The sequence below is a fragment of the Phoxinus phoxinus genome, assembly GCF_949152265.1.
Source record: "Phoxinus phoxinus genome assembly, chromosome: 9".
Classification (NCBI taxonomy): Eukaryota; Metazoa; Chordata; class Actinopteri; order Cypriniformes; family Leuciscidae; genus Phoxinus; species Phoxinus phoxinus.
The window spans coordinates 4908416-4929213 of NC_136884.1; the positions used below are offsets into that span (position 1 = coordinate 4908416).

General features: G+C 39.5%; 1 protein-coding gene across 23 annotated transcripts in view; it reads right to left on the reverse strand.

Annotated features, from left to right (window-relative positions):
- Window positions 1–20798, reverse strand: part of wnk1b (WNK lysine deficient protein kinase 1b) — a 77601-nt gene that overhangs the window by 38186 nt on the left and 18617 nt on the right. For all 23 annotated transcript variants that reach the window (XM_079623199.1, XM_079623183.1, XM_079623182.1 and 20 more), the window contains exons 3-4: window positions 2881–3053; window positions 392–612 (exon numbers count right to left, since the gene is read on the reverse strand). In XM_079623199.1, coding sequence (XP_079479325.1) covers window positions 392–612; window positions 2881–3053 — 394 coding nt within the window. The remainder of the gene's footprint in view (window positions 1–391; window positions 613–2880; window positions 3054–20798) is intronic.

Sequence of the window (20798 nt, forward strand, 5' to 3'; positions counted from 1 at the left end):
CCCCAAATACCCCAGAGTTTATGGAAACTTAAAGTGTTTTCACCTGTTGTATTTACAGGCCAATTAGTTTCAGGTGGGAAACAGCAGGATCTAGAGGTGTTCCCCCAATTTATAAGAAGTTCTCCTCTGGTTTTCCCCCATCTCCACCCCTAATTAAAACTAGTGCCATTGGCTGCCTGGAAAACTGTGGTCTAAGGTGAACAGTGTTGCTCAGAGCAACAGCATGCCTTAAATATCTGAGCATAACTGATAGCAAATGCCCCACCTTCCCAATTTCACCTCATCATTGAAAAGACAAGCAGTGACATGACACATATTTTGAATTGTATAAGCCACGGTGAACTGAGTTGGGAGGTGGGGAAAGCAAGAAAGTTTGAACGCTGGGTCGTACCTATGACACTTTTAGCGAATGAAGAGCGCTTGAGGGTAGCCAAGCCCAGATCGCCGATCTTAACGGAGCCGGTGGGTCCAGTGATGAAGATGTTGTCACACTTAAGGTCCCGGTGAATGATGGGAGGAGCTCTGGTGTGGAGGAAGTGCAGGCCCTTGAGGATTTGTCGGCACCAGCTCCGCAACACCTTTATCTTCATCACCTTGAAGCGCTTCAGATACCTGATGAACAAAGAGATTAGAGTTGAGAATTAGGGCAACATTCTTCTTCACTGAACAGCCATAATGGTTTTGTTTAAGACCTTGACAGAATAAAAACAAACAGCAGATGTGTCAACGGAAGATGATACGCGTCTACAGCTCTCTGTTTTGGCGGTCATGACTGGGATGGAAAATTTCAACCAATGAAACCATAAAGGGAATGAAAATAAATGAGAAAACTCCCCTCAACAACAGCTCAATCAGATCTCAGTTCAGCCCATATGAGGATCAGGGAGAATTAAACTATATCATGATGATGGGTCTGAGTCTAAAAGCATCCATTTGGACAATTGTATTCTCTTCTGTGAGACAGAGAAAGTCCCAGATAAAAGAGAGGACAACAGGGTGAGGAGGGCAGTACAGCACTTTCGATAGATTAGCTTGGCCTAATCAAATCTTGGAGCCAAGCCATAGTCAGGATTTGGCCTTGTAATCCTCATTACAACAATCTACTCAGTTCAGGCGCCCAATTCCTAGGTGAAGATGGGCACAAGCTCACAAGCAAAACAGAACGTATACTCATTTGTCACTTGTCTTGAGAAAAATCCGAAAAGTAAATTTTCTAAAGAAACGGATGATCGTAACTGAGACTTTAAAATAGAATCCTTTCTTCTTCTTTTTCTGCTTCTCATAGCAATAGAAAAATGGCAGAATAACATAAGATCAGATGAAATATAACTGGTTTTGCAGGCAGCATGTGAAGAGAAGATATAGCAAGTCAAGCGTTTCTGTGTAAACATATTAGCTCTGTAGTTTGCTTAGTAAGACTGAAGCAAGGTATGAGTAGTGCTTTGCCCAAAGGGAGGAGGTGGGTGGTGGTACAGGGCAGCTTTGATGGAGTGTGGCGGCTGACTGACAGGTCGGAACGGAGCCAAGGGTAAGTCCCGAGGCGATACAGGAGAGAGCAACAAAGCCTGATTCAAAACTTTCTCATCACTCAACACACCCATTGACTCCCAGAGGGCCCCAACAGGCTGTTTTCCAGCTACACCAACAACTCTCTCCGCACTTCTTGAAACATTGAAGTAATTTAAAACAATCTGTTCTGAACTTTATAAACAGTCTAAGGCCTGAAACATTCAAGAAAATCTTATGAATTTTGATTGTAGGATTTAGTTTTATTTTTTTCATTTGAAAAGTCTTTTTATGTGCATGTGAAGAGTTTCTGTCCTAAATGTTCGATTTGAATGCAAACCAGGACTTTTATGTGAACATAAAAGGACAGGAAGAGGTACAAAACTCTAGTGAGTCGTTATGTCTTTGGCCACCCAGATATAAAACGAGAACACTGACTAGTTTAGGCATGGCATGGCCATGTCTGTGGGACGCTCCATTTCTACCTGACCTCTTGATCACTGTTTATTTTTACGGTGTAGGAGCAGCCATGTAAACACCACACATTGCCAGGATGCCAAAGCTGATGAACACAAAGCAAGCCTGACACTGTCATTTTTCCTTTTCACTCATCTCCCCATTTCTCCTCCACTGTCTTTCTCTCTCCTAGCAGTAACAGTGGTGTTCCTGTTGCTGTGAGCTGTGTGAAGGATAGCTAATTGTGCGTAACTCATGTCAACAAATGATTACAATCAAATGTATTAATATGTTCTTATGTTAAAAGGACAACCCAGATTTATTCAGTAAACCAATTATATTCAATATATCAATCTTCCTGCATTATTCATAGTTTCTCTCAGTGATGTCTTGTGTGCACGATTCAAACTTTTTTTTTATTTTGATTTTTTTATAATATTGCATGAAAACTTGAAAACTTTTTATTATATGACCTTATATTGTCTTGCAGTCAGGTATCAGTATTTAAGTGGGTTTTCATAACTGTGTGTGCATGTCAGAGCCCACACATCCACAGGAGGGGGCTGCTGGTCCAGTATGTGTCTGAAGATCCAGCATCTGTTCAGTACCCACAATGCATGTCTCACATGGAGGTGACATGGCACTCTTTGCCTGCAATCACTCTGGTAACAACTCTGGTGATGGACATGAGGCTGGTGAAAAGGTTGTTCATTTGAATGCAGAACCACAATAGAATATTAACCCCAGCGGACGTTTTTAAATGGCAAAAAAAGACAAATGCGACAGAAAACATCCTTTTCATAATACCACAATACTAACAAAATAAATTGCATGCATCTGACCATTCATTCTTTAGGCAAACATATGATGGACAGACAATATACTGTAATATGAAAGTGAAACAGACATTCTACACACGTTTTTAGGGTTCCTGATGTCATGAGCTCCGTCACCAGCACGATGCACTTGCGGCCTTTGGAAGGTGACTCCCATGAGTCGTAAAAACGCACAATGTTTGGGTGTTGCAGGCCTTTTAACATGCCGGCCTCTTCCTTGAAGCGCTGCCGTTCTGATTTTGACAGCTTCCGATCCTGCAAGGAAAAGAACAGAAAAAAATACAAAACATTTAGCCACATACTTCATTTTTATGTAATGGAAACCATATTTAATAGCCGCTTATTGTAATTAATAATTTCTAAACTCAGGGATAAGTATTACAGATGTGCTTTAAATGAGATACCATGGTTTTATGTTCAACCACTACGGTTCAACAAGAGGGGGTCCACTCAACCTCAAATAATGTAATCTGACCCCCGATTCCTGCCAGGCCTCCAAAAGAGCCCCTATAGACAAGGCATAAAGCACAGGAGGGGACAAGACTCATCTAGTTTAAACACAAAGTGGTCCTCTTATCCTGTGCTTAATGCCTGTACGGGCCACACACATGCACACACCAAAGGCTCCTATAAGATAAAGAAACAGCAAAGGACGGTGCAAAGGGTTCAACATGACCGGTCATGGAAAACGACACTACATCATCTCCCTTGACTCTCTAACCTACGCAAAAAACCTCTCTGATATTCTATCCAGGAGAGCCTGACCTGCCCAATCAGAACAGTGTCAGGAAGACAGAGTTTTTGGATGAAACGCACCTCCCTGTGCATGGGGCTATCCAACCGTTGATGTCATAGTTCCTTTCCGGTCAGGCTGTGCCCTTATCAGCAGTTTAAACAGTGTGCGCAAGCCCAATCATTAATCATTATTGTGATTGCTCCAGCAACCGCCAGTAATGAATTAATCCAATGGCACTTTGTTGAAAAAGGCCACTTTTCTGTGGCCTACTTTTACACAACCCCAGGGCTTAAATCATATGCATTACGTGAGCACTAATTCCATTCTGTGAGAGAGTCGCCCTGCATACCTGGCGGCAAATTGCAACATGCTTCTTACAAAAGCTATACATAAAAGTTCAGTGCATGAGGACATGGGTTTACATTGGATTCCCTGGCTATCTGCAACCAGTCTATTTGGTGTCACTGATGTGCCACCATTCTAGAATGCTGACGGTGGCATTCTTTCTCCACATTAATGCAGACACACTCATTCGCTTCCCAAATGCACTAACAACCGCACTAGCAGCAGGCATCTGCAACCCATTAAGTACCACTAATCCCAAAGGACAGTAGAGAGAGTGTACAGACACAAAGCACTTTTCCACCAACATGGTTTGTGTGCGGATTCCAGGTCAGTTCCAATTCTTAAACCGTTCCACACGTTTCCAACGCATGAAAGGGGGTTCCAGGCCAGAAATATCGGCTACACCCTGGCGTTCTCGAATGGAGCCAGGGAGTAGGGGAGAAATGCTGATGCTGTCTATGGTGGTCTTGTTGATAAATGTAATAATGTTGCTCTACACTGGCACCGAAGTACCGGCAGCTTATATGAGACACTAGAATCACTGTAGGTACTTTGAAAAGCGAAATATAAATGCTGCACTTGTTTCCTGCACAAACACCAAGATGAAAAGTGTTTGTTTTCACACTGGTTATAGTCAGGTAAACAATACTTAGAAGCATTACGTCACCGTCCATTTTTTTAGTTTGTGGGGGGGAAAACGCAGCCGGTTTGCAACAGGCTCTAGTTGGTCTGGCTAAGAATTGGCAAAGAACAGGCTCTAGTTTCAGAACGTGAACCATTCTGGTGGGAAAGAGGTAGCGGAGAGAGAGAAACAAAGGGGATACAGCCATAGATATGGGAATGAAAGGGAAAACTTTATTGACTGGGGTGAGTGCAATGAGATTAGAAAGGAAACATGATGGAGTGACTCAGTGTGAGAAAACACTGAAAAATAAATCCTTACAAATGCAAATGCTTGGCCAATGCATTTCAAGCCTGCATTCCTGTGAGTACTTACATACTGTTGTGGTATTTAAGTAGTGGTTAGCTATAAACATGCTGACAGTTCAACTGACTTTAACTATCTTACTCAACAAGATTCTCTTCAAACTTTTACTCCACCATGACAGCACTTGACATGAAAGAGAAAAACACTGCAGAAGAAGACAGTACATGCTAACGCCTGCTATAGATGGCCACTGCGGTGCAAAACTGAGCTTGGAAGCAGGTCTTCTGTAGCATGCAGGGGTTTGCAGCTTTGCTAAGCCTCTCTTTTTGTCTGGAGTGGGGGGGGGGGGGGGGGGATGGAAAAAGGCTCAATAATTGCAACTTAAATGGTTTTTCTTGCTGATAAGACACAGGAAGGATAAACAAGTGTGAGTGGAGTGAGTGTGCGCGCGCGAGAGAGAGAGAGAGAGAGAGAGAGAGAGAGAGAGAGAGAGAGAGAGAGAGAGAGAGAGAGAGAGAGAGAGAGAGAGAGAGAGAGAGAGAGGGAGAGGGAGAGGGAGAGGGAGAGGGAGAGAGAGAGAGAGAGAGAGAGAGAGAGAGAGAGAGAGAGAGAGAGAGAGAGAGAGAGAGAGAGAGAGAGAGAGACGTACGTGTATGCGTTTAATTTTGGCACCTCATGCACACTTGTCTTGGCAAACCACAAGCATAAATTTTAGCACCCCGTTTCTAAAAATAAAAACACAGGTGCATGTGCTCTTCTCAATCATGTGATGCAAATAATTTAGGTTTTGGTTATAAGAGTAAACACTGCTTAAACAGACAATATACTGTAGGCTACTATATACACAGCCAAATTAGACAAGGAAGCCCTTCCAAGTACTGTGTATGATATATCTATTTTAAACCCAAGATACCCATGTTTACAGTAATTACTATTTGAAAGCGGAAAATATCAGAATATTTTCTTAGCAGACTGGCAGCTGAAAAGGGGCCTTTGAATTATAAAACAGCAATTTCAATAATAATTACTAACATAAGTAAATGTTTTTTACTCAATGTTGATTGAATTCTGCGTTTGTAAAAAGTAGCATAAATTTTGTTGAAAAAACAACAACATTCTTTTAAACTTTTGAACAGTAGGGTAAGTGGGCATAAAAGAGACCGCATTATGTGCCCTTCTTATCTATTAACTAACTCACAGGCAAACAGGTCAGCTTTTATCTCTAGTTCTGCTTAGCCAGTCACGTGACCTTGTGCACAGACAGTTCAGTGAGCAATCAGCTGTTTACTCGACTGTCGTGCACACAAAAATCTACACCTCTGGCCTGGCATGGAGATAAACGCAGCTGCCGTGCCCTCCTGTCTGTAAACAACACAGAAAATACTGCAGTAACCAGATACAGCAGTGAGCCTTTCTTGAAAACTCACCCCTGCTCTTTTCTGAGAAAATAAGCCTAATGCTAATACAATAATGATAATGGATGCAATGCCAACTTTTGAAATTGAATCAGCACAGAGCTGCTCTGTTCTCAAAAGGCTGAGTTAATTTTTATATTTTTTTACTGCTGTGCTATTTGTACAGAGTAATGTGTGACATGTAGTGTTTGGCTTGCCAAGCAGCATTGATGCAGATGGGAGTCTCTCACCTGACAGCGTTTTCCCAGAAGTTGTGTGGGTGCAAAACAAGGTGCAATAAGACGCCCATGGATGTGGCGAGAACTGGATCAAAGCAGCTTCGACCACATCACAGTGCTGGACTAAATATGTAGGTAGTAAGAAAGAGCAAATCGAACGTCATTTCAATCAGGGGATCGAATCTGGCTGAGAAAGAGGCAGCTGTGAGAGTCGCCTCTGAATAACAGCGCACTTGAATAACCCCTGAGATTTGCATTTGTAAAAAGGCAAATAAAACGGATTGGCATGACTCATGCTAGCGGGTTGCATAGCATTCGCGCAGGCAATGCCAGTGGGGAATGGAGCAAACGGTAGATCAAAGCGCTGCGAGATAAGAGCTGGCTTCAGCAAACGGTGCACCTCAACAGTTATAGATAAAACCAGGCTCCTGAACTCTGGGATGGTTACCAGGTGCGCAACGGGTCAGGCGATGCTTGGGTCCAAATAGAGGTTGTGTGAACTGAGAATTTGAACATTTACAGATTCAAATGCTTTGTCATTTCTTTTTGTCAATGCCATATTAAAAAAGAAATGAATATATAAATTAATATTTCACATTAGTTAAATAAGCCTACTTAAAGGGATACTTCACCGCTGGAAAGATGAATGTGTATTTAAATTGGGTCATGTATGTGCGGTAGTAGAAATGTGAAATTATTTTAGAAGTTGGTGCTTTCTAGACGGAGAAAAGCCAGAAAATAAATTTTTGGCTCATGTGAATGAAAGACAACTCCCAGAATGCACTTGCTTCACTGCCCTACGAGGCCATGCCTACCGGTTACAGAGGCCAGTATCGGAAGAATAGATACAAATAGGTTACTAGTTGACTCGAAACTGAAAAGACACCGTTTTATCGTAAATCTCTGTGATGACTCTGCACGGGCTTTTCCTCTCGCTCCTCTGCTGCACCGGCTGTTGCCTCTGGTTCCTCCATCGTCCGCGGCTGTTCCTCACTGTGTTGGCCACGAGCGTCGAATTCGTGCGCCGGATTTTGGGATGTCCGGGATTCGGCTTTTGGTTTCTGCGGTCGCCATTCATTAGTTTACATAATGCGATCTTGAGGTCTCGTGGCTGCCTGTGCGGTTGAAAACATGCAGAACTAGTTCCTACTACTGGCTGTAGTTTTTAGCCTCTGGCCAGGAAAGCCTCCGATGATGCAAAATTACGATTTTTGCGTCATCGGAGGATTTTTCCAGACAAAAAATACATAAATCTCTCGTCGACATGAGGGAGGTAAGCACGGTCATTTGAAAATACTACCGGGTTTCTACTGATACAAAGCTTAATGCTAATCGGTGAAGTACCCCTTTAAATAAGAAAAAGCATTTAATTTCTTTAATATAAAATAAATGTATATAAATATATAACAACAATAATAATAACAAAATAAATGTTTAAAATTAGTAAAATAAAGAAATAAATATTTTAAAAAATTTAAATAAATTATAAATGATTTAAAACCCAATCTGTCAAAGTGACAATTAATATTTGCAGTGTAACCTCCTGGGTTAACCTCTTGCAAAGGAGATAGTATGAGCATATTGGGAGATAAAATAAAGTTTGCTTCATAAACAGAGACAGCACTTTGAATGATCTGAACGAGTGTCCAGCTAGGTGTCTAAAGGCAAACAAAATCGGCATACTTAGCAGCAGAAAAATTAATGTGTAAAAGAGTCAAATTAAATTAGTAATATTCAAATTCTTAAAAATGAGTAGAAACATGTGGCCAACTCAGATTAGAGCTTTTTGTATGAAGTGAGAGCTAGACAATAACTGTATTACAATATCTCTGAAAAGTTATTGGTAGAATACTAAAGAAGAATGAATTTGCAGTCCAGTTGCAAAAAACTACTTGAGTTAAGAAAAGTTTTAGTTCTAATTGCACAGGTATTATCATTAAGGGTTTTCTTAACTGAAAGGGTTTGTTGTAACCGGCTGTATGGCTCTGGCAAAGCATACAGACCCCCATAAGCTCATTTTCACAGCCATAGGAGAAAGTGTTAGGTCTCTGAACACAGACAGCTGCTGAGCTCTCGGTGTCTGCCAGGCTACAGATCGAATGATTCGCATCAGGCCGCAAATGCATCTTTTTAAACACGGCCTGACGGTCCACGATAAAGTTCACTTCAGCAGGGGAACTTCCCAAACAGTTTACAGAACAAACAGCTGCTTTTCATATGCATCTCTCATCCATTTCTCTATTTCGTGTTCATTTAAAACAGTTAATCCTTATTCAGAGTATGCTAACAGCACAGAATGAAGACCACATCCTCAGTTACGCTTGCACTGTAATGTGTCACATCTGTCCAATCTCTTGCCAATAAAAGAAGGGGTGGGGGGTGGGGGGACTGGCTCCAGGCCCTGGTTTCTAGGAACACAAATCCATATCTGTGACAGTACTTTTCCACAATAATGGGATCGAAGCAGAAGAACCTTGTTTTGGGCCTCTTGTTTTGCAGTCGGGCCAGATGCACTGCAAAGTGAGCAAGTGTGTGCTTTTTGCATTGCCGTGTGAGGGTTTAAGGAGGTAGAAAATTGATACTGAGAACTAAGGACAAAGCATATTCTATGGAAGCAAAATATAATTTATTAAGTTAACCTTAAAAATAGCTATATTAAAACGTAATCTGAAGAATCAGTTCATGACTTTATTTTAATGGCTTTACATTGTAGGCTAAGCATCATTATACACACATTTATAAAGTATAAATACATTTATATGATATAGGCTACTGTAAAACTGAACAGTCAAATTAATTTAAATAAATGAGTTAATCTCACTCAAATATTACTGAAAGTTGATGTAACTGATTTATTTGAGTTCAGCCAACTTAGGGGTTTGATAACACTCAATTTGATAAAATATGTAACAATATCTTAGCTTAGTTTCTCTGACAAAGGGGTCAGTGTCCTGAAAAAGGTTGAAGAGCCCTAGTTTAATGAGAATCTCAGTGAGCATGTTATTTAGACAGTCAGCATTATAACAAATGCAGATTTAATGGCATGACATTTGAAATCTATCCTTCTTCGAGTTTTGTTACCACCACAGTAATGCAGGAATTCATGTTAAGTATGCATGTGTGCAATGTTTGCCAAGCATACTTGCATAGAGTATTTTTGTGACCTTACTCTAGCAATCACTAAGGAGTCAAGCTTCATTATTCACCGGTGTACTTCCTGAAGTGATTGTGGGCATGCAGAGCACTTAGTCTGAGTTAATGGAAAGACAAAGATTCTGTCCTCCAGGGGGACCTCATTCCCTGCAATCTCCACAGGATTCATATTTCACAAACACGGGCGCCAGTCAAACAGTGATTCTAAAAATACCATCTACCACCCCTCCCCTGCTCGTCCATAGTGTGCTGGGCATCTAGTAGACAGTGGATATAAAATACCAAACCAAATCTATTCACCAAATACACCAAGAAAGCCAGATGATAGGAAATTACAACAATGTACACTCTGCACCTCAAATAGGTTAAAAATGTGGGTCTATTAATTGTGCATGGACTGAGTGAAGGAATAATCAGCTTAGCTGCTGTGATGTGCTTGATAACTATATGAGCAACCCGGCTGATGGACAGACTGGATCACATGACTGCCTGAAAGCCTGTGCTCCATTTCCCAGCAGCACTTAGTAATGGCGATGAAAGGAGTTAAATAAATCAAAACAAGTTTGAACCACATCCACTAGGCATATATGCACCATCTTTGTTTTGCATGTTTACTTGATAAAGTGGGAAAAGGGCAGTGGTTCAACATGGAGCCTTCTGGGTGTTTCAGAGCCTAACGGACGAGTGATCATGGGTTTAAAAATCCCCAGTTATACAGGCTCAGCCAATGACTTCTCTCATGACTGCTGCACTCTCGCTGTTGCAAACCATTGTAAACATCATAAGACTTTCATTTGACATTGGAACAGTCTGAATCAGTGCATGCCCTGTTTTCTGTCTGCAGGTTCAAAGACGCATACAAATCCATTAAAGCAGAAATCATAGTTCTGTCTGTTGCAGCTATTTAAGGAAAAGATCTAATAATAGAAGAAACGTTTCTGTAGGCGACAATCCTATAATAAAGTATTGTTTGTGTTGCAAGAATTAAATCAAGTTGTTTCCACCTCCCTATTTAAAAAAAGATGTTGGTGATTTGTTTACGAGAGGAAAATGTTTACTGGATCTCTCACTCCGGTCACATGAAGTCCGGGTCATTGGTTCAAATTTCCCAACTGACGCAACTCATGCCTTCTCATTAACCAAAGACAGCCGTTTAGGACTGCTCTGCGTATTCCCTACTGTTCGTTTGAAGTCCTTCTCTCCATACATACATAGTGTTGTCCTCACTTTTGACCTATACACTGAGAAACACAAGGGGGTGTGGGTGTTAAATATAAATATTGGTTATTCATGATGAAAATCATGAGCACATTACCTGAATTCTGGAGGAATAATGATATTTAGATATGGGCAATCATATCGCATAATAACTAAATATCAATAGCCATTGATATATCAATAGCCAAGAACAACAGCATGAACTCATTCAGCCATTCCCTGGAGGTTAGCCAATCATGAGTCAAGGTTATTTACAAATCGAAGCTTTAAAAGCCACAAATTAGACTGTTCAATTCTAAGGGTTACAGAATGGGTGGGAAATGATCATGCAAAAGATAATTACAACTATCATTACATTATAAGTGGACTTCAGGGAAAGAAACGTCAGAAGTGTAGAATCCTTTAAGCAGAAAGTCCACTTGACTGGGTAAAAGAAGCACAGCAGTGCTGCTTGTGCTCAGCAGTGATTGCTTTGCCCTGCAAGCAGCGTTTCTGATAACCTCCTATGGAGTCTCAGTGCCGATCGAGTTGTCAAGCCACAGAGGTCCTGAGGGGTTTACAGAGAAGAGAAATGACAGAGGAAATGAAAAAGGAAAAGTGCAACAGTCAGGCATCTGCTTTAAATAAGGACGAATGAACAGTTGTTCCTTCAAACAGCACTGAACTTACTGCAAAAACCAAGAAAGACTCATCTAGATCTAAAACAGGCAGCGAATGTTAGACCCCAATTAGAGAAGAAAAACTAAACCTTGATATTCTTTCTCTCAAACCCAAAGGTTTGCCATCAATCAGCACATAACAGACTGTTTAGAACCAGCACCATGTGTTCACTTCAGTGTGACCTAATTGTTGGGAACTACAGCTCACCCCCCAGGGTGATTTGGTGGAGAGCATGAGGTTTATAGTTCTATGGTCTTATAATGAACATTTCAGTTGTCTTAAGCCCTATTCGCATGGGATAAGTATTACCTGGTGACCTATAGATTTGTAATAATTGCGGAGGTTGTCTGTGATCTTCAAGCCGTGCGAATCGGCCATGTCTGTAATTTGCAAAGTAAAAATTCCCCTGCAAATGACCTACCATATTTCACCGAACACCGAGGTCCTGTGATAATATTAGTCCCGTGCGAAACGGCATCTCTGTGATTTGGCGGGGTCGTATAATTTGGAGGCTGCGTTGGAGTGTTTTGCTAGTGCTGGGTCATATCGCTATACACCATACAACTATACAATTTGCAGAAAGAGAGATAGCTAAAAACCATCAGAAGAGCAACAAAAATAATGATTATGGAGATGAATGACATGTATATATCATACAGCTAGACCTATAACGACAAGACATTTCCAAGCAATACCCTATTGACATCCGGGAGATAAGTCAGTAAATTCGAGTAAAATCACAGGCTTTGCTTATTCTGTGCGAATGCGCCACACGAAATTCAGATGTGGGTGGGTCATTTCTAAATCACAAAAGGTCCCCAAATAATACTAATCCAGTGCGAATAGGGCTGTTAAAGTTTATGCTTGTGAGGAGGTATGTAAACCGAGGTCAAGTTGAGGGTCTTCTGGGGAATTCCAGTTGTCCTACCTCTGACTAATAGTTCTTCTCTGAACAAATATTTGACAAGAAAAACCTTTACAACAAGGCTGTTTATGGTTATAATGAAATAGACACCATTCAGATGTTTCTTAGTAATATATGTCTACTAAATGAAACTTTTCTATAAGCTAACTGAGACATTCAACAAAAAAGTGAACATCTAACCGTCCCTTTGCATTAAACACGCATAAGAATAAGATTTTTTTCAGTTTTCAAGTTTGCCTTGGCAACTACCTGAAATAAACGTTTTTAAAATTAATATTAATATACATAATAATTCATATTTTATTTCAGTTAAAGTCTGTTTCAAGAAACACATTTTTTTCTGTATGGATTGATTTTAATTAACCATGTTTAGCAGTACTCACAATGCTTCTGGGTTGAGAAAGTTGTCCTAGAAACATTCAAATAATAATTTCCCCAATAAATAATTTATTAGGCTCATTGTTTGGGAGCCAGCAAGATTCTCGAACACTGATATGATGACATTTACCGTTTAAGTGCTTCTATTCTCTAAATTAATTTGCACCGAGCACTGACCAGGTCAATAATGGCTTTTCTCCATTACAAAATTCAAATAAAGATTGTCATCTGCTTTAGAGAGAGCATCTTTATGAACATAGATTCTGACTCTAAAGGTGAAAGCTCAGCCAATATGATGCAGGATGTATTCCCACATCCAGTCACAACCTTGGCTTCATCCAACATGCAAAAAAAGTAAGACTAAACTAGCTCAGTGTATAACTGAAGCTATAAATAAACAGAGAACAATACAGGGGGACAAAAGAATGCTAAGGATAAAAAAGAGAGCGAGACAGAGATGAATCAAGACAAGGAGAGCAGCAGTGTAAGCTAAAATAAGGCCCTTTCATGGTCTCACTTTGAACCAGATCCATGTGTCCCTGAGTGCTGTGTGGCCTGCTATGTGGGTCAGAACGACAAGGCACATCTTCAGTGCATCTAGCTGCCTGTCACAGGCTTTGGTCTGTGAGGTCAGGAGGTGATGTGCTCTCCGTCAGAGCCAAGCACACAGCAGTCTAGTGTCACCCAGAGACAGGCACCATTGTTCTGCAGGCAGACCAGACATTTACTGAAAACCTGCATGTTGTCTGCTACAACAACAGTCCTTCTTGATTTCTGGACTCACTCCCCTCCCAATCCCCATGGGCCAATCCATCTTCCATTGAAATAAAAGCAGGCTTTAGACAGGGGTACATGGTGTGAATGTCGAAGGGAGTTTGGAGTGACAGTCTCGATTTTTCCTGAGGTTTGTATGCTCAAGATTTCACTCGGTTGAAATGTTTGGTGTGACACAGCTACTAAATCACAACACAAAAAGTTGGGTGATGGGGCGGATCAAGCCACCACAACTAGACCAAACGCATTCAAATATATTTTTAACAAGTCAAAAAAGTTGGGACACATGGGAACACTAAGATCTAAAGTAATACGTCTGCATTTCTACAATAATTAGTAAGATATCAAAAATTGGAGATTTCCGGAACTTCAGAGACATTTCAAATCCTATAATCCAATGATCGCCATGGGAATGTGTTGGCTTATCTGCATATTGAACTCTAGCCTCTATGATCCATGATAAAGCTGCTTTTAATCAATATAAAGGCTTATTTTTTATTTGTCACAAATTGACTACATACAAACAATCCATTTATGTGACAATGGTCCGCTTGTCATACAGTACTAATGAAACAAATCACCTTAAAAGATGTAGTCGAGTTTTCAGAATGGCGCTATAATGACCAAAATGGTGTTCTTGTTCTTGGACAGGTTGGTATGTTGATCAGTGTTGCTTAATAAATCCCTGTTCAGAAATAAGCAATTCAGAATAATCCAAGGCTAGACAGGGAAATACACTAAATAGGCTATGCAGGTTACGGTGGCATTCACGACTATTCTGCAAAGCACAATCGATTGTGTTATGAACCAAAATATTAAACAAGGAACTAAAGAGATGGTTCACTCACCGTTTTAATTGTTTTGTCCATACTATAAAGCCAATGGGGTGCAATTAAGTTTTAGATCCCACTAACTTTCATTGTACGGACAAAAACAGTTTTGGAACAACATGAAAGCGAGTGAATAAAAACAGAATTGTAATTTTTGTGGGAACTTTGCTTTTAAGATTCCTCACTTGTTGTGATTTAACTCGGCATTTGCTCCAACACCAATTTAACAATTTAGGGAAACAGAACAATCTAAAAGTGGTTATTGAGTATCAGACTTACCCATAAAATATGCCCTTACTGTCAAATGTGATGCCCACTCGTATTTAAAGCTCATAACCATAGAGCCAGTCATAATCCCCACCAACCCAAAGGGAGATATAAAAGGATGAAGTAGGTCCTGGCTTTGTACTTCGCTCTGTACACCTCCACACTCTCAAAAGCCTTTTTACAGCACAGCACATGCGCCCCCTCAATTATACAGGGATTATATGCACTGCAAGACGGGAAAAAATGTTTTAGTGCATAGCATCCCCTGCACTTTAAATGCTGCAGCCTCTGAACACATCGCATACAGACCAAGCAAATGAGGCCTTGAGTCAGAAAGGGAGGGTTTGTGATGACTTTCTCTACTTTTTTATGAGGATTTTCTTTTCTTTTTTTGGCCTACACATTTTACAGTTTAAAGTTTGTTACATGATAGTCACCAAATTAAGGAGTAAAGCTAATTTGATGTTTAATGAAGCAAACTGATACCCACACATTTTGCACTGGGTCAGTCTCTAATGCATAACATCATTGAATGATATCTAATAAGCAGCAGCATGCCACAATTTGAAGATCTTTAGCAGAAGATTTGGTTTGGACCACTGTAACATGCTCCTGTTACATTTCGGCTACGGTTAAACTATTCCATATGAGTGTTCTTCACCGCCAAATATGGGGTTAGAGACGTTCCTTTATTCCACACAAATAAATGTAAAGAGAAGATTCACAAAAAAATAAACATTCATAAATAATTACAATGAGATCCACAATATATGTTATACGTTTCATAAAAACGAATTAAATTCAAATAAATAAAATGCATGTTTTATGTCACAATCACAACTCTGTGACATTAATTTGTGAATCGCTTCCTGTACATCTGTGGATAGCTTTATGTGCATTTGTGAATCACTTCTTGTGCATTTATGGATCACTGCATGCATTTAGGCCTATGGATTTCGAAACATTTCTAGTATCAAAAATAAATAAATAGGTGGACCACATCTCCACCCACCGTCTACCCAAGTCAATCAGATAACAGCCATATTTCGCTGACCAATCGTAGCATGTTCTCTTCTCTCTACAACCAATCATTATGTTTGTGAATCTTTTTACATTTATTTTTGGATCATAATCTATTTATTCAAAATAAAGGAACAATTCTACCCCCATAGCCAATGATTGTTCATGCAGCACACTAACCCAATTTCCACAGCGTCCCTTGATCCTAAAGTGGAAGGCTATGACCATCAACAAAAATAAATTTAACAGATTTAACATGGCAAACATTGGAGGAGCTGAGCAAATACACTACAACTCATACCACAAGTTGGACATGTTCGCCTCACCCGATGACAGCAAGCCATTGAGCAACTGCTTGTGTACATAGTAGCTTGAAAAATCCCCTGCAATAACTCATCTCTCACTATTCTTTCCATCTAATGTCCCATTGTCAAAGGCAGGGCAGGTACTTTGTCAAGGACACGCCATGGTGTTCTTATTTAATAAATCGCCCTTAAATAAAAGGTGGCAAAGCTTAGCAAGCACTGCTCTGTAGAATGTGGTGATAGAAAACATTTTCCATTTTGAGACAGGTGTTATATTTGGAACAGCTTGCCACTCACCTGTACCAAATACACAAAAAAAATACTCTTGGCGAGTATTCAGTTAAAGTCAGAAGTCTAATATTCTTGCTGATGTCTGTTAATAAAAGAACAAAAGACAAAACAAAATCACTCTCTGCTCTTGAGTGAATAACTTTTGTAACTAATTGTAAGCATTAGTCTGTATTGAATTTTTACAATGAAGACTATCCAGCGTTATTTTACATTTGGTTACTTTAATTTCTATTATCTGAATATACTAAATACCCACCTGAAAAACTTAAAGCCATGTTTATTTAATTTCTCTCTAGCATTTATTTGTGTAAATTTTAGTGCAGTCTTTTTACTAGTATTTTTTTTTAATGAAAATAAAATGTTGCTTTGAAGAAAACTAGTTTTTTGTGTATGCTGTCAATTATTAGCCTGGGAAAACCCAGACCCTCTCAGTTGTAACTGAGTAAGGGTCTGGCAAAGCTCCATAGACAATTCATTTCCACAGGGGCGTCACCAACGGACGTCGGAAAGATCTAAAACCAATCAGAGCGATGAATGACATGACGTATGCAGAGCGACGGAGAAACATCTCGAGACTCTCAGCAATTCTCCGTTTGTGTTAACGAAAATGACCATTTTAAATCGCTTGAAACAGACGCGATAGCTGATTCGAACGAGTGATGTTGTGATGTTCCACGGCGGCATCCATCTCTGTAATGTACAAAATCTGCGTCACCGTCTCTGCTCTGTCGTCATCGTGTAAAACGTTTCTGATTGGTGCCGCGATTTCGGCGGATTGGAAATGGGTTTCAATGGGCTCTTTGCCAGACCCACTTGCAGAGCAAATCTAAATTTGCCGGAAGTGGTCTGGGTTTTCCCAGGCTAGTCAATTATAGTTCTTTGAAAGAAAATTGGAATCAGCAAAAATTGGTATCATAATCGGCCAAGAAAATTACAATCAGTGAATCAGTGACTTTATGGACACAACTTGAGTAATCTCATCCTATTTGGAGACAGAGTATCACCGCACACATTGTAAAATACATTAAAAAGAGAATATTAGAGTTAGCCTATGCTGTGTATCGCTGTTCTTAAAGTAGCTTGTGGTTGGATCATGGATGGACAAGCTAAGACATGCACAATAGGACAGCCATGTTTTTGTGGAAATTGTTAAACCTGAGACAGGTTTAGGGGTCTTAAGAGGATTCATCTCCTGCTGTAGGGCAAGAATGCCTACGGGACCCTCATTGCTGCAGCCTACAATTTTCATTGACATACTGACTTATCTAAGTCATATAAAAATGTAGGTCAAAGTGGAATAAAGCTTCATCACTATGAGTAATATGCTCAGTCAGAGATTTTAAACAGATTTGTTATGTGTCTGGCCAGTTAGTAAAATGAGTTCATAACGACTTGCACAGTTATTATTACAGTAATCAACATTTGAAGTGGATCAAAAAAGTGAATCAAAGTTGTCCTAACACAAGAACGGGTTGTTCAAAATTCATGTATAACTTTAATGAAAGGTTTTGATCCACTTCAAATGTTGACTACTGTAGTTCGAAAACCAGCATCTTTTATCTGGCTTTCACATAATGAAAAGACACAAATAATTTCACATTTCTCTCAAAGCACTGCAAAGTCAACATATTATAAACAAAGACAACACACAAGAGGAAACTTTTAAAGAAAACTGATACAGCTTCAGCAAACCCGATTATTCGTAACATTTGGGTTTACTTCCCATTAAAAAGGGATTTAAATGGCCGAAGTAATGGTGAAAGGAGCAAAGGAGACCATGAGAATGGAAATGAGAACTGCTTAGAAGAGCACAGCCTTTCATAACAATGACAAAAGTCACACACATAGGAAATGACATGTCATTCTCTGTCTTTCATTGAAAAATGAGAAGGCCATTTGAATAGTATACAAATGTTACAGTATATTGAATAGTAATACAAATGCTAAAACTTCCTGGGTAATTTCACACAACATAAAAAGTTAAAGGATGACTTGCACTGAAAAAAACTGATGCTTTTGAATAATCCCTCATGGCATAGCAGGAGTCTTTTAAATTCTTCAAAAAAGAATGGTCTGGAATTCATAGTCATTTTATGACAGCCACATTTAATAATAGCACCGTACAGTCATAAAACTTGGGTGTGAATTCCTAGGGCTAAAGAGGAGGAATGCATAAGATCTCGGGACCTTCCATCAGGAGCCTACATCAATAACAGATGTTACTTTTGTAATTGTCTCCAAGTATTAAGTAAGTATTGTGGCATGACACAAGATAGGAGACAAAAGAACATCGCTTTTTGCCAGAATTAACTGGATGACTCCTATAGCGTAAAATCAAATCCTATGGAAAATTGTGCAAAAGTCATTTGGACCATGTCAACACCATGCTTTATTTAATATGATTTTTTTGAAACAAGGGTGCTGGTCACACTTCCAAAGTCTTCTGACCTCCCTAGTTAATGAGGATATTTCATCTCTAAGGAATATCTACTTACAACTAATAAAGTCTCAGTGCCACAGCTGCCTCCTTGAAGAGGAGCTAATGACCGCAAAAAAACATTCAAGATAGAGATATGAATACCCCATACCACAATTTAAAGCCTCGGGCATTATGATTATTATATATCAAAGATCGCACAACCTCTCTCAGCAAGATATTGTCTCAATATCACAAACCTTTGCAGTCACCTCAGAGTGAACTCCAGAAACACACAGTCTGTTTCAAATCAGGGGGTGTTCAAAGGACTTGAGTTTTTAGCTGTGGGAGGTAGTGGACAAAGTTAATAGGACATAAGGTGAGGAACTTTTATGAGGAGTGGGCTATTTGTAGACGAAAGAGAGAAAGGACAAGTACAGACACAATTCTCTTGTCTGCCTGTGCAACTGACACTAATATACACCTTTGCTCTCTATAACAATGTCCCTGAACGAGACTGGCTCACCTGCAAGCTTTCATGAATGGTGAGAAGGCTGCAATTTTAATGGAGCAAATCACGAGCAATTACCTTTACGAGGGCCTGTGCGAGCAGCATCAGCCATTAGAGACAAATGAAATAAAGATTCTTTCATTAGTTCGAACTAGAGCTGCACGATTATATATATATAGGCCTATATATCTATATCTATCTATCTATATATATATATATATATATTCATATATATATATATATATATATATATTCATATATATATATATATATATATATATATATAAATGGTCGATTCTCGATTCAAACAACCACACAATCTCATTCCTAAATGATAATGATTAGGCCATGTCTATTAAAACTTTGACAAAAATTACACATTCAAAATCTGCACATTCAAATCTGCGTTTGGTGACCTGGCACCATATCACACAGGTCAGAGTATTATGCTATTTGTCTTTAGAAATTAATGGAACTTGACTTAATATCTTGTCATGTAAATATACTGAGATCTATTTTTTAATTTGGCTAAGTTTCCAAATACTTCTTGGGGCCCCTAAAGTTTGTGAACGAGAAGTACGTGGAGTTGTCAGGTGACTCTATTAATAAATGCAGGTGGTTTGAGCAATGCTACGAATGACAGTTTGGATAGCTGAATTCAGAGGTGTTTGACGTGTACCACCTTTCAGAAGCATGAGTAAACATTGCACATGTAAGGAGCAGTGAAAGACATGCTCTGTGATATTCTGTTGAAGTGCACACAGTGAAGCGTTCTTTGGAATATGTACGTAATGGAATATTCTATGAAAAAAAAAAAGGATGTTATAGATGGAGGCCTGATTCACAAATTCACCTGCAGTAGGCAAGAGGCAGTTTCCAAATAATGAAAACCCCCACTCCTCCAGGCTTCCATAACACAATGATTACATCAGTGGCAAGAGTTTATGAGGGGTCACAAAAACAAGGGACCTGAAAAACAAGTAAAAAACATCAGAAGTGTACAAATAGAGCCTTATTTTGTTGATGCCTCTGGATCAGTGCAAAATCACATGCTTATGGGTATTCTGAGTTGAAGCCAGGCAAAACAAATCATATTTATAGCCTCTCATCGCAAGGCAAATAAGCCAAATTTAACGGTGTAGACAACTTGGTCAAATTTACGGACAGCTCCTACAAAGAGCAAGGCTACTTGCTGAGGGAATTTCCCGATAAATCTGCTAATTAACTATTGTTGCATGTTGAGACTTCAGTGATCCATACATAGAGGTGTGAATCTTCTTGACTCACAATTCGATTCTGCTTCAGAAAGTAATGAATTGTAAGCAAACTTGTGGCTCTTTAAAAAGACCAACATTTGGTAAACCATTTTTGCCATATTATTTTACAATGAGCTTTACAGAATCAATCAAAACGATAATGATAAACTCATTGCATGCCATGTTAAGAGTTTTATCGATCAAAATGTTACATAAGTTTTCAAACAGCCCAAGGCAAGTGAGTCAACTGATGAGTGATTGAGCCAATCCCACTTTTTCATCAGGCTTGTTGCCACACGATTGACATGACACTGTCATGCTGTTATTTTTGCAAACCCTCATGACACTTAAATA